The 23,209-nt window shown below is 38.5% G+C and overlaps 1 protein-coding gene across 2 annotated transcripts; it reads right to left on the bottom strand.

Moving 5' to 3' along the window:
* Window positions 1–6,190: 6,190 nt before the first annotated feature.
* LOC126092367 (histidine-rich glycoprotein-like) lies at window positions 6,191–19,407 on the bottom strand. 2 transcript variants are annotated; one of them, XM_049907914.1, is made up of 2 exons: window positions 19,243–19,407; window positions 6,191–7,786 (listed from the first exon to the last, which is right to left on the bottom strand). In XM_049907914.1, the coding sequence occupies exon 2, from the start codon at window positions 7,594–7,596 to the stop codon at window positions 6,865–6,867; it is 732 nt and encodes a 243-aa protein (XP_049763871.1). In that variant the 5' UTR covers window positions 7,597–7,786; window positions 19,243–19,407; the 3' UTR covers window positions 6,191–6,864. The 2 variants fall into 2 exon arrangements, with proteins under 2 accessions (XP_049763871.1, XP_049763869.1); XM_049907912.1 differs by lacking the exon at window positions 19,243–19,407 and adding an exon at window positions 17,518–17,731.
* Between the last annotated feature and the right edge of the window lie 3,802 nt (window positions 19,408–23,209).

Below are 23,209 nucleotides of genomic sequence, written 5' to 3'. Positions count from 1 at the left end.
TTTTTACATATAGAGTGGTTTAGTATTGCAGTTATGACAGAGGGATTTTGGAGTAGTTTCCTTCCAATTATTTTTTTTATTAGTGACCCACATGTTTTTACAAATAATTTCTTTATAATTTAACTGAAATGAAACTACTGAACATATTGCCGAATCGCTGTGTTACAATGTAAGTTTGACCACTAGGAGTGCTGTATAAAAATTTTATCTCTCTATCTTGAGTGGATTTTGAGAAAATGTTCCTTATATTCGAAAAATTCTAATTTACGGGAAATGGCTATCAAAGTTTCTCAATACATTCCTGCACTATAGGATGGATTATCAGGATCTTCTTCTTCATCCTCCAAAAGCGTCCTCTTCTGTCTTCTTTTCTGGCCTGTTGTTCCATCATACTTCATATGCCTTTCTCTTCTTTCTGCTCCTCTTATCCTTTCTCTGTAAATATTTCTTAGTGCTCGTACAGTGTTCACCCCAGCTGTAAATCCTAATGCCATCAGAACTTCACACTTCACACTGTTCCCTTGGTTTTAGGTTGCTATTGCATCATAAATGCCAAACTGCAGCATTTTTATGCTTACAAACATCCTTTTAGGAATCACTTTCCAAATCAAATTGTTTATGCTCTCATTAGGATTCTGCGTCTTTCCGTGTAGACACTTGTGTAACAATTTTGGCTGTGCTAAGTCATGAAAAATTGGTTTTATTGCATTTATCACAGCTGCTGGCAAACCATGTTTGTGATCATAGTCCTTTTTTGCATTATATTTGCACAAGGAATCTTTTGGGCACAGGCTGTGTTGAGGGTATTCATTAGAAGAGGCAGTATAAAGGAACAATGCCCACACTGCTTTTTGCATGTCACTAACATTACTGGTATTTTGCCTTATAGCATACCCATAGTATCTCTGTAGACGTTCAATCACCTCATCAGTAAGCCTGCCTCTCCCTCCTATTGTCTTTCCATCACTGAGCTTACTTGAACCCAAAGTTTGAGCCTTCGAAGCTGTGCACCCATACGCTTTTGCACATGCCCAATGCATTCCAACTTTTCAACTACAAATTCATTTCTCTATGGTTTCAGTTCCTCTATGGTCCTGAAACCTTTGGAGTCACCATCCCCAAGGTAGTATTTGTACCTAACGTTGTATCTGGGAACTGAACATTCAAAAATTTGTTTCACTCCATCCACTTCCATTGCTCCACTTGATCCACTAAAATTTGCCTCACATGTGCTCTCCTTTGATTTTATTTTTGCACCTACAATGTTTTGATAATATTGCAACATCTATCACTTTTGCACTATCACCACAAGTAGCAGTTACAACCCCATTTAGGGATTTATGACCCCTCTTTTGCGAGGAACCATCTAATGCCGCTACCAAATCCCTAGAACCACCGTTCATTTCTACAGATTACTCCACTGCTTCCTTCATGGTTTTCAAAGCCACATCTTCAACAGAGGATCCTACCAGTTCACAGTAGTACCCAAATTTGCTTGGAGGCGATGGCAAGTTCATAATACCACAAAACAGTTTACCAGCAGCAGACCCTTTTCCAATGGACTGAAGACCATACACAAGTCGAACATTCACATCAAACACTCTAGATCGTCCATTTTCACCAAAGAGACTGGCATGTGAATTGTAAAAAGCCACTTGATACTTGTAACATGCACAGATTATCTTCATCTCACAAGCTAAACCAAAGTGCTTTGTTATCTCTAGTCCCACTCCTACAATTGAACACATTTTGCACAGAACACTTTCTTTCAGCACAAAAGATAATAATCCAGTATTCAGTACTTTGTTAATATCATCACTGTCACTAACATATTCTCGAAATCTGTCACTTCCACCAGTCAGCTTCTTGCTAGAAGGTGTCACAGGGCTATGGCCGGCCATGTGTTGCTTAGCAGAAGAACGCACTGTTTCAGTAATTGTAGTATCGCAACTTGGTATTAATGTTAATTTTCTTTTCCCTACGTTCTTCCTCTTCTTATATACACAGTTACTAAAACGTGGCATCATAACCAGAACAACGCTTTACACAAGAAGTATAATACTACCAACAACAGGCGCAACACTGAACTAATTCGAAATGGTAAGCAGCAAAGAGACGATGTTCTGCGCTCTTAGCGCTTAATTTGTCACAGAAAACAATGTAGCCAACCCTTGCACACTCGCTGTATGCATAACATAAGGCGCTGTATGCGTAACAGGCCGAGAAAATCCCAAGCAGTTCTCCCAGGAAGTCACGAGAGGGTGTTAGATGCATTCAGCGGCCGCCCATTTCCTCTGCAGGCGTGGGGGAAAATGGTAATAACTCCACTTCTAGGGCGAGTAGAACAATAATTCAAAGTTTACATTAAAGAGGAATGTTCCAGTTAATTTTCAGTAGGAAAAAAAAAAAATCGTAATTTTTTTGGATTTTACCGCCTCCGGCTCCCCTTAAGATGAGTTGTAGGTTTCTAACAAACAAGGCAGCATGTGTAAAAATGCCACATATGAATGTCATATTGTATGCCTTTCATATACATTGTTTGCAGTACTCTATGTGCCAGTAAGTAAGTTAGACTCTCTATTCATCCATTCAAGCAATTCCAGTGTAGCCCCTCAGTGTAGGGCGCCTCATCACAGTCTGCACCTTGTCACGGTCTGCGCGGCTCCCCCCGTCGCAGGTTCGAGTCCTCCCTCGGGCATGCGTGTGTGTGTTGTCCTTAGCGTAAGTTAGTTTAAGTTATATTAAGTAGTGTGTAAGCTTAGGGACCAATGACCTCAGCAGTTTGGTTCAATATGACCTTCCCACAAATTCCCAGTTTCCATTTTCATTGTAAATAATGGTAAGTAATGTTGTTGTTGTTGTTGTGGTCTTCAGTCCTGAGACTGGTTTGATGCAGCTCTCCATGCTACTCTATCTTGTGCAAGCTTCTTAATCTCCCAGTACTTACTGCAACCTACATCCTTCTGAATCTGCTTAGTGTATTCATCTCTTGGTCTCCCTCTAAGATTTTTACCCGCCAATGCTAAATTTGTGATACCCTGATGCCTTAGAACATCTCCTACCAACCGGTCCCTTCTTCTTGTCAAGTTGTGCCACAAACTCCTCTTCTCCCCAATTCTATTCAATACCTCCTCATTAATTATGTGATCTACCCATCTAATCTTCAGCATTCTTCTGTAGCACCACATTTCAAAAGCTTCTATTCTCTTCTTGTCCAAACTATTTATCGTCCATGTTTCACTTCCATACATGGCTACACTCCATACAAATACGTTCAGCAATGACTTCCTGACACTTCAATCTATACTTGATGTTAATAAATTTCTCTTCTTCAGAAATGCTTTCCTTGCCATTGCCAGTCTACATTTTAGTAAGTAATACTCATATGGAAAATGTGTCAAATATAATTTCTTTTTCTTTTCCTCCCTTTCTCTCCAGTACGCCCTTTGTACAGAATGAAATTTAACAGGACCAAATAAAAATCAAATCAAGTGATTGCACAACATTTAGAGAAAAGAGATTGCTCATTATTTTAAAGAGTCCTGTTTTTGTTTGAGGAGAATTTCTTGTTGTGAGAAGATTTTAAAATTTTGGCGTACTATCTGTTAAGTATCTATATCCATATCTATAGTCCGCAAACCACTGTGAGGTGCATAGCAGCGGGTACGTCCCACTGTACTAGGTATTAGGATATCTTCCCGTTCCATTCACATATGCATGGGAAGAATTATTTTTTGAATGCCTCTGTGCATGCAGTAATTATTCTAATCTTATCCACACGATCCCTATGTGAGTGATATGTAGCAGATTGCTACATACATCTATAATCATCATTTAATGCCAGTTCTGGAAACTTTTACGGGGTAGTTTAAGTCTACCTTCAAGAGTCTGGAGCTCATCTGAAGTTACTTCTACATCTGATGACGGCTCTCTATCCAAGATAACATGCTGCACCCTTCCTACCAAGAAGTCCTCAATCCAGTCACAAATTTCACTTGATACACCATATGGTTATATTTTTGACAATAAGCATAGGTGTGGTACTGGGTCAAATGCTTTTGAGAAATCAAGAAATACTGCATCTACCTGACTGCCTTGATCCAAAGCTTTCAGTATGCCATATCAGAAAAGTGAGAGTTGGGGTTCACATGATCAATGTTGTCGGAATCCATGTTGGTTGGCACTGAAGAGGTAATTCTGATCAAGATACCTCATTATGTTTGAGCTCAGAATATGATCTAAGGTTCTACAACAAAACCAAAGTCAAAGATATTAGATGATAGTTTTCTGAATCACTTCCACTATCCTTCTTGTAGATGGAAGTGACCTCTGATGTTTCAAAGAAGTGGACAACTTGTTTTGTTCAAGGTATCTAAGACAGATTATGGTTAGAAGAGGGGCTAACAGAGCCAAAAATTCAATATAGAACCTGAGAGAGATTCCATTTGGCCCTGGGAACTTTGTTCAGTTTTAATGATTTCAGCTATTTCTCAACACCACTGACAATAATACTTATTTCATTCATCTTTTCAGTGGTATGAGGACTAAACCAGGGCAATTCTCCTGGGTTTTCCTCTGTAAAGCAACATTTGAAAATAGAGTTAAGCATTTTACCTTTTGCTTTGCTACCCTCAATTTCAGTTCCTGTCTCATTCGCTAGGGACTGCACACTAACAGCCTTTACATATGATTAAAATTTCTTTGATTCTGTGAAAGGTTACTTGACAATATTCTGCTACGGATGTCTTTGAAAGCATCATGTATTGCTCTCTTGACAGTCAAATGTGTTTCATTCCGCATCTGTCTATCTATAGTCCTACACTTTGTTTTACGCCTATTATGCAGTAATCACTGTTTCTTGAGAAGTTTCTTTACAGTGACTATGCACCATGGAGATTCGCTCCCATTATGAACTATTCCACAGGGTACATATCTATCCAATGCATGGTCAACTACTCTTTTAAACTTGAGCTGTAGTTCCTCTACATGCTTCTGCCCTGTGCTGAAAATATCAAGTTCCTCCATTTGTGGCTAGTATCATTCCATTATCATTTATCTGATTTCATAACACACGATATTCTGCATGACTCGTGCTTGTAATTTATTCTTATTCATTAAAATTGAAAACTAATCTTGAACAACAAAGAGAAATATTTTATAAGTAATTACATTATGTTATAGCCAATTATTTACATTGAGCTTCTTAATTTGGTTAGCACTAACTGAAGATGAATGACTTACTGTGATCATTTGACAATTTATTATTTCCTTGTGCTTCAATGACTTTACATGACTAAAAGCTATTCTTTTGCTCCAATCAAAAAATATGTTGATACCAACTATAGCTGCAAAGTTTAAGCCTCACAATTTATTCTGGTAGATGGTAATCCATTTTTGTATACTTTTGACCCACACAAAATTCAATAAAATGAAAGGGAAGGTTCTTCAAAGCTGTCCCAACAGTTGGAAATTTATGATCAGATGCAAAACAAAGATTTTGAGTAACAACAACTAAACACCTTTTGTAAATTCTCAAGCATTAATGATATGATACTTTTTACTTTGATGTCTATTCATTTTTTTATAATGACAAGTCATTTGCTCACTCATAGTGTGTCGACAGATAATTTTTTTTTTTTCTCATATCTTGCTGACGATATCCATCATTGATCTTTGTCTTAGGAGGTATGTGCCTGACATTAAAACACCTTTCTTTCCCTTAATTCCTGTTTCATTTGATGGATGTATTGTGCATTTCACGGTGACTGTGATTCCTATCTTCTTTTATCAGTTTTGCAATAGTTTAACAAAAATATTGCCAACACCAAACATTTCAAACAAATCATATAAGGGAAAATGAAAACTCATATGAAAGACAGTCTGAAACATTGTGGTTCTTAAATGACAACAGAAATTGAACTAATGCTTTAAAATGATGAAGGCAAGGCAGCAGTAATCACACAACTCTATATCCTTATTGTGTTAATGTTGAATGCCTATACATTATGGTTTCTTTGTGTTCACTTTCTTCTGTTTTTTATTGCCTTTGCCTCCAACTGAAGATTATGTATCTCTTTTATTGTACTAGAAACTTTCCATCGCCTTATCAACTGCATCTATCTTATAAACAGGCAGAGGGGTGAATGATATAAACACACAATTTTTGTTTAGTTATTTTATTTTCAATACATATCTAAACTGTTACAAAAATTTTATGAGGCATATATTTGTTTTGCCACTGATTACATATGAATATAAATAATATGGGTACAAATTTTTATAAATAGAAAGGCAAGCAACTGTTTTTTAAATTATTCTCAACTGATGAAAGTAAATCATTATGGAAGTTACAAAAATGAGAAAAACTGACTGTACAGCAGTCATTATAAATTAAACAAAAGTCATAAAAGACCATGTTGCAAAATCTGCAGTCTCTCTGTCATCCATTCTCCCACAAAATTAATTATCATGAAATAGAATCAAACTGTTGTCATATAAATACAGATCCACCCCACAATACTTACCTTAATCCATTCCATTCAAACAAAAACATATCATCAATATTTATGCAGATTCAGGATATAACAACATCCCCAACAATCCACTGTTTACTCCAACATGTAAATGTGCATCACACAGTGAGAGATAGCATGCATTCTTAACTCTTCATTTATTTTGCCTGTTAATGTCTAAACAGGGAAGAAGTTGATTTCTGCTGCTAAGTTTCTTAAGGCTTCTCTTTGCTGCAGTTTTTATTACATCTGGTTCACATAATTTCATACTACACCTACAATTTGTTTGAATAATGATGAGACGGATGTACTGCAATTACGCAGCTCATACATACATGCTTATGCGGCACTTTCAGTAAACATACTTCTTGATAAAAAAAAAATGCATTTGCACTGTTTCAGACTGTGGCAGGGCGCTTTGGCATAGCACGCACAGGCGATGTCTCCTCTTCACTTTCACAACAACCACAGCAGTCAACAAGCCACATAACATCCTCAGATGTTTCATGGTCTCTTTGTTTGCGACCATGGTGTCCATGGCCATGTAATTCTTGATCAGAGGAACCTGGGCCATGATGTCCAGGTCCATGAGGTCCATGACCATGTGGGCCATGACCATGCTTTCCATGTCCATGCGGACCATGACCATGTGGTCCATGACCGTGTGGTCCAAAACCGTGTGGTCCATGGCCGTGTGGGCCATGGCCATGTGGTCCACAGCCAAATGGTCCATGACCATGTGGTCCCCAGCCAAGTAGCCCATGACCATGTGGTCCATGACCGTGTGGTCCATGACCATGTGGTCCATGACCGTGTGGTCCACGACCGTGTGGTCCATGACCATGTGGTCCATGACCGTGTGGTCCACAACCGTGTGGTCCATGACCATGTGGTCCATGACCGTGTGGTCCGTGACCGTGTGGTTCATGACCGTGTGGTCCATGACCATGTGGTCCATGTCCGTGTGGTCCATGTCCGTGTGGTCCACAACCATGTGGTCCATGACCAAGTGGCCCATGACCATGTGGTCCATGGCAATGTGGTCCATGACCATGAAATCTATGACCCCAAAATCCGTCTTCATCACATACTAGATGCTTGGCATGCTTGTGACCGTGATGTTTATGTCCGTGCTTGTGACCATGATGTTTATGTCCGTGCTTGTGTATTCCGTGGTGACCATGCTTCCCATGCTTGCATTTGTGGAGTCCTAAGATGGACTTATGTCCATGATGAACCAGCGCTCGTGGAGGACAGTGTATCTTCATCTTCCTCTGAAACAAAGAAGAGGAACATTTTAATAGTATTTTACTATTGAATATAATAGTTAATATGCATTTCTCAAAACATTCAGTTTCTATCTCTTGAGAAGGACATATGAATTATCTGTTCAGCAAACTATGTTTTCTATTGTGTAGATTAAGGAACAGTGTCAGCAAACAGTTGTTACTCCAGTTGTAGTTTGATTTCTTCCATTCCCATCTGTATCGTTGAATACTGATATGGAGTAATTTCACGGGGGCTAAATGTTTATTCAAATGCCAAAAGAAAGCAATAAGATGCATATTAAAATTAGCAGATTGACGGTCCTGCAGATACCACTTCAAATGTCTCTGCATAATGACAGCACCTAGCTGTTTAACATGTGTTAGGGAAAATAAGGAGAAATATAACATAAGACATGATCTGAATGTACACAATACCAAAAACAGTCACCTATTGGATTTGCCTTCTTCAAGACTCACTGCTGTCCATAATAGCTATAAGTCCTTTGGAATGAAAGTCTTCAATATGTACCATGTGTAACTGATATTGTATGGGACTTGAATCCACTGCATACTTTGACAAAGCCACTCATACAAAAAATTCAGAATGGCAAATACAGATTCCAATGATCTGAAGATTTCTATAGATTTAGTTTTTAGAATTTATTTATATATTTAACACAATGAGTAACTGTACATAGCTGTAAACTCTAATGGGCTCAATCATTTTACAACCTTGTTTGAAGGAGGATAGGAAACATAAATACCTCTGCTAAGGTAGGGATCTAGAATAAATGAATCATTTGTTTGTATCTTACAGACACAAATAGTGTTAGACCGATTCTATTTAATATACTATGTAATAGTGATTATTCCATTGAAATAGCTATAACAAGACTATGAAAGAATTTCACAATCCAGTGAGTGAACCAACATGCTTTTAGTATTATTGTTGATTCACTGTCACTCACTGACAGTCTGAGTTTCAAGGTTACTATGACAGTAACCTAGAATTTTGTTAAACTTTGATAAGAGTGCATGCTACTTTCTTGTAGTCACATTCCTCCAGTAGCAAGTCAGAGAGGTCAGCATGTGGTTGCTGCATACGGATCAGAAATGACAATTAACAAATTGTGTAGAGGATGAAACTATTTTGGTCAGGTATTTCCATTGTTATTTCATAACTATTGCACCTTCAACTAAAAATAGCCCCTCCTTTTACTTTGTTCCACTTCCTTTTATGTGTGAGTTGAAAGCTTCCTGCTCAATTTTGTATGCATGTAAAGGCAACCCATGAAGTTTTTGAGTCGACTACTTTGTATTGATAACTGAGGTATCATATCAACATGAGTACAGGTAACTATATTCACAATGTAGTTCTTCTTGCAGCCCAAGAATTTAAATGAACTTCCACCACACTTCTTATTTTCTGTTATGTGAAAATTTGGTGAGCAGAATAAAAAGCGTTACGATAGCCTTTGGTTTATGATTATCATTTGATTCTATGTAAACTGGACAACATTATTAATTCTTTGAATGAAAAATCTTTTTATGATATGAAGTAGATTCCCATAGCAATAAAACACTGGACGGGCCAAGATAATGTTAATAATGCATACCAACTGCCACATATTGATAAGTATACTTATATGTGCAGGGTAATGAGAACACGCAAAATCAGCATAGCCTCAGAGAAATACATTGCAGCAGAGTTTACTTAACACTTGCAATACATCCAACAATGCTTCAGTCTGAAGCTTCTATACATTTTGTATTTCTGGGCATTATTCTGCAAGATAAAAATGGAAACCACACAAATGTTAATTCCAACACTACAAATTGTATATCTGTCATCTTTTGACATGTGTATACACTACAACCTATTTCCTCAAGTTATCGCCAACATATCATTTGTCTTGGCTGTGCAAAAGTTCACATTCTGTTGAAGTATGAAGTTCCTATAACCACTTTTGAATTGCTGTGACAATAAGAATTACAGCAACCTGATGCTGATATATTTTCAGTCTTTGAGTCTTTTTACATGTGCTTCTGAAGATGAGCAGGGTATTATAGTATTAAAGAACTCTCATTTATGCTACACTACAATATGAATACTGTAGCTGGTCTGATTTGTAAAAAAACATTGAACCCCAATCTTTCCTTCTTTCTTCTCTTGCCTTATGCCACACAATTCAAATTAACTGAAGTTCAAACAACCACCAATGAACATTAACACCAGAAGTAGGGTCATAGGTTGGAACACTAGGCACTTTTTTAGGATAAACCATGATAACAGGCTTCCTTCCCTTAAAAGTATCTCAGTCAGTTTAGAGAGTTCTTGAATATGTGGTGCTTGAAAGGTTGAATGTACCACACTAGAGTGTACAAATGCCATAGAAATTTGCTCATAGTTATCTACCATCAAAGTGTGCAATCTATTAAAAATAAAGTACAGCAGCTTGAAACTGAATTAGAGACTTTGAACTGCAGAATAGTATTGCATTATGGAGGACTAGTGTAAATACACTGAAATACAGCATATTCATGTTGTCATAATATGTATGTGCATGTTGGTACTTAAAGGGTGGGCAATCATACATGTATTTACATCAGATGTGGAACACAGCTGAAAGTTATAGAAGATCTCATCACAATTCGTGTAGATTTTATTTTGAATTGGCAATGGTTGATACAAACATTCATAAGGAGTTAACCGTTCTGTGCATATACTGCCCACCTAATGGCGATGTGGTCACTTTCTTCAACAAATTAACTGAAATCCTGGAAAGGATCTCAACCCCGTAAAACTACATAATAAAATGTGAAGACCGGAATATTATCATAGATACTGAAGGTGAAATCAGTAATTAATTGATAAGCATTTTAAACACTTTTGGTGTGGCACAAATGGCAAATGCTGCTACAAGGGTCTCAAAAACTTCAGTGTCAGTCTTAGAATCACTTACAGATTTCGACAAGGAAAATTGTAAAGTATTTACAAAAGACTGAAGCTTCTCTGGTCATCACGGGCAGATAATAAAACTAAAGACAGGCTTGGTAAAATCCACAAAACTGCAGGACTACAAAAGAATCTTTGTGGAATGTAAAATGACACTTTTTCTAGTGCAATGGAAAGTCAAACCTGGGATGAAGTGCTTAAGGAAAAGAATGTAGATGCTAAGTTATGCAAATTCTACAGGTTGTTTAAATTAATTTTTGAGGAGAGATTTCCAAAAGCAGACACTTCAACAGCAGCAGCTAAGGAAAATAGATTGATAACTGTGGGTATTAAAAAGACAGTTCTTTTAAAAAATGTGACACTAAGCCACAGTCCCTACAGTACTGTCACAGGTATAACAATATACTGAGGGCACTGCTTGATGAAATAAAATCCTTCAATTACTAAATAAAAGCAAAATAATATCTGTCATCATAAAATATAAAACTGGAAAAGCAGGAACACATAACACGTATAATAACATACAAATAAAAGATGAGGGTAGAATAATAGAAAATACTCAAGAATTGGGAAATTTTGCAAATGGTTATTTCTGTAGTATTGCTGAGAAGCTGCAAAACAAAATCTTCCTAAAACACATGCAGTACCCACAACGAGTTACGCACCAAGCACAACAATGTTGTTTCCTGCAACAGAGCTGAAAGGCAGGAAGATAATAGAGACACTTAAAAACATAAAAAGTCAGCAGGCATTGATGAGGTTACAGCTTCTGATCTGAAGGAATGCATATAGACAGCATACACGCCCCATTAACAAACATGATAAATGAGTCCTTTATTTCAGGCCTTTTTCTGAACACCTAAACTCACATTAATTGTGCCAGTACTAAAGAGGGGAAATGCAGAGAGCACTGAAAACTGTAGGCCAGTTTTACTACTGTGTGCATTCTCAAAAATAATTGAATCAATCATGAATGATAGACTAATGATTAATATGAATAAATACAGCCTTTTTAACAAAGCACAATTTGGTTTCCAATGTGGGAGAATACAATATCAGCCATTACCGAGTTCACTAACATGATATTATAAGCTCCTGACAAGGATGACTGTGTTACAGGCAGATTCATAGACTTGTTCAGCCTTTTACGCTGCTTGCCAAGAAATACAACTAAACAAACTAGAAGCATTAGGTGTAAGAGGAATACAAATGAATGGTTCCAGTCTTACCTGGAAAATGGGTTGGAAAAGGTAGAGATAGTTCATATGTCCGCTGATGATAAATTTAATAAAATAATAATTGCCAGACAAGAAAGACATAAACATAGGTGTCCCTCAGTGTAGCTTATTGGGACCAGTTCTGTTCTTAATGTATATTCATGTTTTTCCAGTGTAAACAATGATGCCCATGTAACAGTTTATGGAAGGAAGGGTGGAGGACTAGACATGGCGTATGGAGTATTTTTAATATTTTGGAAGATGAATGGAGAGCTCCTGTTCCGACTCTGTTAAAAGACTGCATAATACTGACTTTTAAACCATTTTCTAGAAGGAAAAACACTAGACTACACTATATTTTATTCCTTCCCTAGAGTTGGGGAGGGGGGCACCACCCTCTTAACCCTTGCCTCCCAGGTATGGGTGCCCTTGAGTGTAAGACATGGAGAGAAAGTTCTCTTTGTTAGTGGCAGAAACATGGCAGTTGCTGACAAAACACCAGAACTCCTATTGTAGGAAGCAAATGAAGCCCTCAAGGATGTTCATGATTGGGCAGTGTGTAATAAATCAACATTGAAAATCTAGAAAACAGACATTATGCACTTCACCACAAAGAGAGAAAACAGCTCTGTCACTCTCAGCATAGATGATACATCTACAGATTGTGTAACAAACACAAGTTTTTGATGATAAATATTGACTGTCAGTTTACATGGAATCAGTTTACATGGAATAAACACACAAAGATACTGACAAAAAGAATGTTATCAGTATGTTAAACTGCCCAATGAGATGAAAAAGGTTACCAAAATACATTTGTTTAAAAAGCAGTTAAAAATTGTTTATTTGTAATGCATAGTACACAGATAAAGATTACTTAGAGGACTCTGGCAGCAGTTAATAATGAATGGGGATAACAACAACACTCTGTCACATTACAACATATGATAACAATGTAATACTTTACAGCAAAAATTATGTACCAAGATTTATGGTGCATGTTAGTACTGTCTTGTCATTCTTCTGGGTTCACCATCATGGTTGGATGTTGACTTATTTTTTCAGGTGGGTTGAGGGGAGGACACAAATACGGGCCTGTTTACAGGCCCAGTCAGTTTTTTGCACAGTATGGGGTTAATATGAGGCATCACAATATGTTGGTCCAGGAGCACCAGTGGATGTCATTAGTGTGTGCAGTGAAGCAATGCAAAACGTCATTTTATATTATAAGTTCAATGGTGCAAATTATCCGTAAATCAAAGGACACTGTACAATAGGGACCAACTAAATGAGACAGTGTGGTTATTAAGACTGTATCCTCATATTTAGGAGGATGGTGTTTGCTCAGTCCCACCATCCCAATTCAGGTTTTCCCATATCATTTCAGGCAAATGCTGGGATGGTTACTTCTTTGAGGCCACATCTGACCACCTGTCCTACCCTCACAAAAGCGTACTTATATATTCTCTATATGTGTATATTTTGAGCTGTTTATTTTCATTGTATTATGATTGGAAATGCTATAGTGCTGTGAGATTATACCTGGATGAATAAATAAATCAAATCAAAACCACTTAATGGTCATACATTGAATGAAGCATAAGGCGTAAAATTCCTTAGGGTCCAGCAGGATAACAAGTTAAAATGGTAAGTCAACACATGGATAAACTAATCAAGAAGGTCATTTCAGCACAGTTATGCCTTTAGAAGCATCTCTCAGTGTGTTAACCTAAAGACAAGATTGTTGGTTTATTTTTATTTTCTCCCTGTGCCATTTCATGGAATTATCTTCCAATATGCTAAGGTCCATGTTCTTTGTAATGAAACAACTAGCTCAGTGTGCACATCAAGCCTTCTTCTGCATTGTCTGTCACTGACTTTTTGACCGTATATACAGTGAGGAATCACAGTGTTGGGGAACCTAACCTTCAAAGGAATGAAAAGAATATTTGAGCTACAGAAGAATGCCATTCAAATTATACTGTAAAAGAAACAAAAAGAATTTTGAAGAAATTGTTTCAAAGATGTCAATATTTTGATGATTCCATCATAGCATGTTTTCAGAACCATTGTGACTGCATTAGAAAGCAATTGTGGTGCATTTGAAACAGACTTCACATTTTTTGAAAAAGGGCATAAATACTCCGATATCAGGTTACCGGTAATACAGGCATTGCCAACAGACCTACAAAACCTAAAAACTGAGAAGATATCCATGCGACCCTAAAAAAGTTTCTAAGAAGAAGAATTCTGTTGTTATGCTGAGTAGATGAGCAGAGAGTGAGTAAAAGTTCATCCTGGAGTGATAAATTTCATATACCACATGAAGAGAAACTAGCATTAGTGATAAGTGCTAGAAAGTAAACTAGAATCAGAACAACTCATGCACATTATAGCATAATATTGTTTCATAAAATTGCATTTTTTAACTCGGATGAATGTGTTGTAAACTATCCTACACTGTGCAAGCTATTATACATATTTACTGTGTAAGCTATTATATGTATATATCGTCTAGTTTGTAAACACAATGGCATGTCCTATGTTACAAGCACATAACTATTAAAAAAAGGTAATTTACAGGACAAATTTGGAAACTGCCCAAGATGATGATGATATTAAAATATTTGTATCTCTTATCATTATGAAAATCCTTGGCATTTGTGGCACCTTAAGAGTGGAGGTGGCAATAACTTCTATTTGGGGGAGGGGGGTACAGTAGCAAACTGCTGTGAATCTCACTATCTCACTGGATTCACACTTGACAACCTATACTGAAGTACTTTCTCATGCATATTTGCTATTTTCAAATAGAGTTAATCTGAAGAAGACACATAGGCTATATCATAATTTGAAGGGAGATCTTATCAAAATGATTGGCACAAATGAGTGCAATGCTTACCACTAGGGTTGCAAAACATCATTTTAAATAAAATGAATTACTTATTCTGATACAGTAATGGGTTGTCTTCACCATAGAATATCTCATGGGTCACAGTAATGGAAGTTCAAGGATGAAGACAATAAACAAAAATGAGAAGTGGCAACAAATCAGAGGCAACAGACTGACCGCATGCATTGTACACTCACGTAACCATACAGAAAAGCTTTCAGGCTATAAGCGTGGCACTGTGTGTGTGTGTGTGTGTGTGTGTGTGTGTGTGTGTGTGCGTACACATGAGTAGACAAAAAATTGTATTCTGAAAGCTAGTGAAACTTTCTGAGTGGGTACATTTGTATATCAATCACTCACTGATCAGCTGGAAGCGAATGTTGTCCAACCTCAGATTTTCTTACTAGCTGAACGGCATCTGAGTAACAATGTCATTTCCCAAAGCAGGAGAAACCATGCTGTGTAGTTACTAAAGCATTATGCATAGCTGTAAAATAACAACTATGTTACACTGGAAAACACTCTTTTCATGCAATAGGTTCACTTCTTCTGGACAGCACTTTCATTATTGGCAATCAAAGCTTCCTCATTATACATAATTTCATGTATCATATTTGTATTAAAAATGTGAACCAAGATGATACCCAGTGCAGTGGCTGACAGGAGCAACTGCAAAGAAATTTCTCATTTATGGTCACTCCCATCAGCCACTGTGCCAAGTGTCAACCTGGTTTGCACGGATAATACTGTTGAACAGCAATACTAAACTAAGGCATCTTGGGAAGTGTCATAGGCAATGTGTGTGTGGTTGTGATACCAGTATTCTGCAATGGAATTATGCCTGGAAGATATTCTGTTCATAAAACCCTCACTAGTTTGTTCACCTGTCTGTGTTGAAAGATGGAAACATGAAGCTAACTGAAAGTAAAAATGGATATTAACTGTGTAGTAAAATCAACGCTCTCTCTCTTTCAAACACTTTGACTGACACAATGCCACTCAGAGTGTTTGGTCAACATTGTTAGTACTTTGGCAACGCATCAGTTCGCTTAGTCAATAGTAGATTAATTTTAAGTAACCAGTGGAGGGTCTCCTTCAGAGTTTACTTGATGCGTGTGTTGGGGCTGTGGTGACATTCTTTGGGCTATCTTGTTAGATGGTAGTTTTGGTTGCTAGTTAGCACAGCTCACATATATATGTGAAGCATCTTGACTACAGTTACTCATGATAGCGGCAGGCTGAACTGTGTCGTGACCAGAGGCCTCGGTCAGCTCAAATGTGATTGTTTGTACATTGTCGAAGTCAATGACTGTCATCTGATAAAAAATTTTGTCACAATTATCAAACATTGATGTAGTTATGAGGGCAGTTATAGTATTAAAAGCTTATGAACGTCTTAAGGGTAGCCCTTTCTATCTTGTCACATTCCTACCCGAGTTGCTGCACGTTCCTTAGTGCCGTATTCTCGGATAACAGGAATATCGGTATTGTGAAGTTAAGTTTACTTTGTGACATGACAAGTTAACTTAATTACTGCCGACATAGCCACCATGTTCCACTCTGCAGCACCATTTTTTTACCAGCAAACCCCTGATCCTTTAAAGAATCGAACTCCCGTGTACGAAACAGCTTCAAGCGTCTGATAACTTTACAAATGAGTTAGTGTGTTAAATGTTTGACTTTAAGTATGTGAACGAGAAAAAGTTTTGAAATTATACTTAAAGTTTGTTGGAAGTTTCTAACTACTCTCACTGTGAAACACCAGATGAATATAGCGTGGGTAATTCGCACTTCATTTTAAACAGAAGTGAGTTTCTCCCGCATCTCGGTGTTTATGACATCATATCTTCTAAACTATTTAGATATTGTCTGCAAAGTTAGTTACAAACAGAGCGAGTAGTAAAGAAGTAATAAAGTAATACGTCATGCACGACAGGAGTTTTACCGGGCATCACTTTACGCAAAAGCTAGTTTTTCATGCACCTGAATGTGTGAATGCCGTATATCTCCTGAAATGTCTGTCGTAAAATGAAATAATTTTGCATGTATAATCAATGGTACAAGTGGATATCAGCTGCAAACTGTGTTGCAAATATAGTAGGTAGTAAAGATGTGATAAATTAAAACTTCATGTATGATGCTGAAGTCTTACTTAATGACATGCGAAAATGTAGTACGGTATGCGGAAAGCGTTGTTCTTGTTTTCATTGTGTGTGTGTGCGTGAAAAAGTTTCATAAAGTTTTGAAATTATATTTAGTCTGTTGGAAGTCGCTCAGTGCTCTCATTCTTAAATAGTAGATGTATAAGCTCGGGTACTTGCGAGCCGACAGTTACGCTCCCTCAAGACTGACAGTTCTGTAATACTTGTCTCATTGTATTACACTTTTAAAATAAGATTATGCGTCTTTGGATTAAGATAACATTTCAAAAATTTAAAAACAGCCAACAATTCCGTGAAATACTGAAAATCAAATGATTGTTTGATTTGATTTGATTTTGCCCCTGGAAGCCGATAGGCAGGTACCCGCAACTAGAACTGGGATCCACAATAGTTGCTTCATAAAACAGTTAGCTTTCGAATCACCATTTTCTCGAATAGAATTGACGCCGCTATTTTTTTGGTAAGTTAACGATAAAAAATTCTAGCTTCAATTCACGTCTACAAAATACCTTGCATCCCAGCTGTACTCCCATTGGCTAGAGGCAACCACACATCGACACGCCTTTATGGCGAGTGCTGCCAATAAGTACCCGTGAAATACGGAACGTGTGATTTGTCGCGTTCACTCTCAATCACTCATCACGTGAACTAACAGCGGCAAGCTACCGAAATGCTGCGGACACCGTGAATGCACCTTCTGGTTCTTAAATCAAAGTGCATAAATGAGCAATAATTCCTGTTTCCAATGAATATAATTGAGTCTCAAATTGGATACTGTGTGACAACTGTCCAACAACGACGTTTCCAACATTCTGCATATTGAATTGACAGGCAACTGTTGTACAATAAAGTTGCAATTGACAAGAAAAAGAATCGAACTCTGGAAATGAAACAAAGTGGGTCCCATTAATGTTACTTCAGTAAGTAATACAAATGAGTAATGTGTAGTTTGATGGAGGACACAATGTACATCCAAATATTTTGGGTACAATTCAGAGAACTTTTTAGCAGAAAATGTAAACAAATTCAATTTCCGTTTTATAAAACAGGATTGCGCAGCTTTATTATCAGTAATTTCTACCACCGCGCTTTATTGACTTTACGTACATGTAAAGGCAGTTAGTGTGACCAGGAATTTATGGTCTGAAAATGAACTGCCAGAATAATTCCTAGTTACAACATAGCTAACAGATACGCCATAGACATTGTCTCGTAGTTGAATCACAGCATCTGCCAACAATATCGGGTGGTAATAAAACATTTAATCAATAGGCAAGTTCTGTAAATTTTTGCTTAACGATACAATATAAGGTACGGTAATGAATGGTTTGGCCTCAGCAGGGACAAACTGCAGCTTAAAGCGTGCTTACACCGTTGTACCTCAGCTGAATGTGATAAAAGATGATGCAAAAAATCTCCAAGTTATATTCTCATGGGAATCATTAATTAACGAAACATATTTGTGGTATGAGTCAGTAATCATCAAGAATATTCTATGAATACAATAGTCTAGTCGTTAAATAATTTTATAATTAACACGTTTCGGCGATCATCATGTATATTTTACGACTAAAACCTTCTAGACCGCTATTTCTTTCTTTTTTTTTTTTTTTTTTTTAATTACGACGGTCCGGCATATGCCATCATCATATATCAAAATGTGCTGAACTTGCGGAACACTGTCAGTGTAGTATTAAAATTTTTAATGGTAACATGAACCTTGCTTCGCATGTTCAAAGTATTTTCATATCTGATGACTGCAGATGCCGAAACGTCGTAACAAATAAGGACATTTTATTTAGCGATCTAGGCGGTTTTCTTCATAAAAAGCCCCACATAAATCAGTCACAAAAAATGTATCCACAGTTCTGCTAAAATGTACCAAATCCCTTCCTGGCGTAAGAATTTGCATAAGTGTACATTTATAAATACGAGTCATTATTGCAGGCTCCTGCTTATGTTTTGACATTTTGGATTCCGTTCTAACAGATAAAGTTACAAAAATTAAAAAAAAAAAATAACGTAGGTTGCCTGACCTACTTGTTAGTACTACGATTTTATGATTATACGATTACGGAGCACTCAACCGTTCTGTAAATTAATATTGATTACCATGAAAAAAAGGTAGTTGTTTCGAAAGTGTTATTCACCGAACCATTACTTTAAATCGTGAATACATTACGGTGACAGAACAATTTTGACATAACATACAGCTTACATTAGGCAGCGCTTACCTTCCGTAAAGTGCACGTTGCTGGCCTCTCGAAGCGACGACAACTGTTGCTCAGCGACCGCTACAACAGTCTTTTATAAAACGTGGGCGGCAGTGCGACGTTGCACAGTGTGGCGCAACAGGGCTGAGTCATCGTCACGTTGATGGTATGGAGGACGCGAGTCACGTGCTGGAGAAAATCAGCGCATACCAGTTTTCATGCCATCTGAAGCGGAAGGTGACGCGCCAGCGCGCTACAGCGAATCGGCGGCCTCCGTTGGTGGTATGGAGGTCACGAGTCACGTGTTGGAAAAACCAGCGCATGCCAGTTGCTATGCCAACTAGTGCTAAGGCGTCCAGAATGGTGCAATCCTGCAACCGGAACCTAAGTAAAAACTAATGCATTTCAGACGCTCTGAAAGATATCACATATAATCTTCAGTTCACATAGAATAGAAAACCTACGTTAAAATTCTAGTTTAGTACTGTAAGGGTTCTTGTTTTCCAATTTTTTATTTGATTTTTATTGATTCCAGAAATCTTGTTGCGTGTTGTTAACACATGGATACGAGACAAGCCACAATTACAGTTTATATTAATGTTATAATTTACGGTCAGCCGTTGTGGCCGAGCGGTTGCCGGCACGGTAGCTCAGCGTGTTCGGTCGGAGAGCTGGTTGGCCTCTGTAATAAAAAAACTGAATGGAAGGATCAACAAACGTACTTGAAGGGATGTCGTGTGACGTCCGCAACGACCAAACACAACGATCAACAACGAACAAAATGAAAAGAAAAAAGAAAAAAAATAGCGGTTCTAGGCGCTTCAATCCGGAAACGCGCTGCTGCTACGATCGCTGGTTCGAATCCCGCCTTGGGCATGGATGTGTGTGACGTCCTTAGGTTAGTTAGGTTTAAGTAGTTCTAAGTTCTAGGGGACTGATGACCTCAGATGTTAAGTCCCATAGTGCTCAGAGCCATTTGAACCATTTTTTTTTATAATTTACGCATAAGAACAAAAAACAAAAATTACATTTGAAGAATGAACTTACGGTACCGGCATACAACCAAATATTTAACTTGATTATTCTATGCTGCCATTCATGAATTCTTCGACTGTACAGAAGCAGTTCTTCTGAATTGACGTTTTTACGTTTGTGCTGTATCCTTCTCTTTTCAACTTCAAACTTTTGGGTTTTTTTTTTTTTTTTTTTTTTTTTTTTGTACAAAAGAACTTCAATGTGCCTTACACCACGGCGGCATCTCAGTTTAGCGGCGAATGGCGAAATAGTTTTGCAATTTCACGAGAAATCACTATGGGTACACTTTTTTTACAAATCAAAATCCATGACATGTCCTGCCTTTCATCACACACATATAACTGTTTGGTGGGGGAGGACGCAAGTTCGATGTGCGAAATGCCTCACAGACGCTGCTTTATGATACGGTGCATTATCATGCTGATACAAACAACTGTTCCTTCCTCTACTGTGCGCAATACATAATGCTGTATGATGTATCCCTATCCTTTCGCATTTAGCGCTTTCTTAAGCGAAATAAGAGGACCATACCCTACGCACGATAAATACCTCCAGACCCTATCACTACATCCTCCGCACTTCGCAGTTGGTCACGTGATGACTTTGGCCTGTCGTCATATGAGCGTTCTCTTTTGAACCAAGGTGCAACAGCATTTCTTTCCTCAGCATTTTCCGAATTTTGTTATTAATCCACATTGGGTCTTTTCCGTCCTTAATTTACTTACTTGGCGCATACTTCTCCAGAGCGCGATTTACAGTCCGCTTAAACTTCGTCCATAATTCCTCTACGTCTATCACACAGGAACTAAAAGATGTCTATTCATTGGCTAAGTAGGTTGCTAACAACTACTTGCCTGCCTTTTCTAGAGGATAACTCTCCCGGGCTTCTTGACTGAATTTATTAACTTCAGTAAGCATCGGCTGGCCAGTCTGGCCGAGCGGTTCTAGGCGCTTCAGTCTGGAACCGCGCAACCGCTACAGTCGCAGGTTCGAATCCTGCCTCGGGCATGGATGTGTGTGATGTCCTTAGGTTAGTTAGGTTTAAATAGTTATGAGTTGAAGGGGACTGATGACCTCAGATGTTACGTCCCGTAGAGCTCAGAGCCATTTGAACAATTTTTCAATAAGCATCTTCTCTGTGATGACATCATGATCACTAACTCCTGTCTCTATATTGACACTGTTGATAAGGTCAGGCTTGTTTGTAACTAAAAAGTCTTAAATATTTCACATTTCGTATGGACTCCGGAACAAGCTGCTCAATTTAGTTTTCGGAAAAAGTGTTCAAAATGCCCCACAAGACTACCTGTCCGTACTCCTTGCAGTGAATCCATAGACGCGCCATACTCGGTAGGTTAAAGCGCCTCCAACTAATATTGAATGATTTGGATATTTCAGCGCTGTAAAACTGTCACGGCGGAATCGGATGGCCGGTAAAAATATCCAACAATGAACTTGATTTTGCCTAGACCTGTTATACGAAGCCGGCCGCAGTGGCCGAGCGGTTCTAGGCGCTCCAGACTGGAACCGCGCGACCGCTATGGTCGCAGGTTCGAATCCTGCCTCGGGCATTTCCAAGTGTGTGATGTCCCTAGGTTAGTTAGGTTTAAGTAGTTCTAAGTTCTAGGGGACTGATGACCTCAGAAGTTAAGTCCCATAGTGCTCAGAGCCATTTGAACCATTTTGTTATGCGTATCCAGATAACTTCACAATCACACGAAAATTCGACTGCAATAAAGACAAGATGCTCAGTACAGTTTTCGGAAAAAGTGTTTAGAAGTGCCCCACAAGACTACCTGTCCGTACTCCTTGCAATGAATCCACAGACGCGCCATACTCGGTAGGTTAAAGTCGCCTCCAACTAATATTGCATGATCTGGGTAATTCAGCGCTGTAAAACCGCCAAGCGAAATCGGATGGCCGGTAAAAATATCCAACAATGAACTTGATTTCGCCTAGACCTGTTGTACGCATCCAGATAACTTCACAGTCACACGAAAATTCGACCGCAATAAGGGCAATATTTTTGTCGAGTGCAGTGAACACTCGCCCTGCTGTGGAGTCTAATGAGTCTTTTCGACAGACGTTCCATGATTCGCTGAATATTTCAGGGCTTTCTACTTACGGTTTCTCGGTCCAGACAATAATTTTAGCACAACCAAGTTCCCGAAGGGCAGTAAATTTGGAAACTATGTCGTGAATACGTCGACAACTTACTGATAAAAGTTTGACAGTCGAGGTGCCTTTACTCTGAATGCGGTCTGATTTCTCTACCTGCATATCGACTAGTGAGAGTTCATCAGAGTCCCTCAAACTACCGCCTAACCTAAAAAAAACTCTCAGGTGCACTCCACAAATGCTCTGCTACCCAGGTAGCTCCTTCCTATGTGTAGTGCACCAATGACCTATCAAGGGGAGTTCTACAATTCTCCACCACATAATGTAGGTCCAGAGATCTGCAGCCAGGACTATTACAGAATCAATGAAGCCTTTGGCTGAGACCCTCCACTCGGTTCCAAACCAAAGAACCATGAGTAATTCCAGGAACGGTGCTGCAAATTTTGAGCTCTGCTTGCATGCCGCATGCAAAGCCAGCATTCTTCACCATCTCCGCCAGCCGACCCTATGAACAGAGGATGGCCTCACAATGTCATTGGTGCCGATGTGAGCTGCAAATTGCAGGTGACTGAACCCTGTACGCTCGATAGCCACAGGCAGCGCCTCCTCCACATCCCAGATGAGGACGACATACCGAGTGCACAGTGGATCTTTTTTCAGCCCTGGACGCTATTTCTCTAAGGGCCCCCCATATCGCGCATAATAATGGAGCTCCCGATAACTAGGAAACCCCTCCCCTCGTGTGTCTGCTCGGACTCTTCTGAAGGAGCAGCCACTTGTCCTTTCACAGGGTGAAGGCACAAGACCAGATGGCCGGCTTCCACATTGACCCTCC

This window comes from Schistocerca cancellata, chromosome 7 (genome assembly GCF_023864275.1).
Source record: "Schistocerca cancellata isolate TAMUIC-IGC-003103 chromosome 7, iqSchCanc2.1, whole genome shotgun sequence".
NCBI lineage: Eukaryota > Metazoa > Arthropoda > Insecta > Orthoptera > Acrididae > Schistocerca > Schistocerca cancellata.
This window is presented reverse-complemented; position numbering and strand designations above follow the sequence as displayed.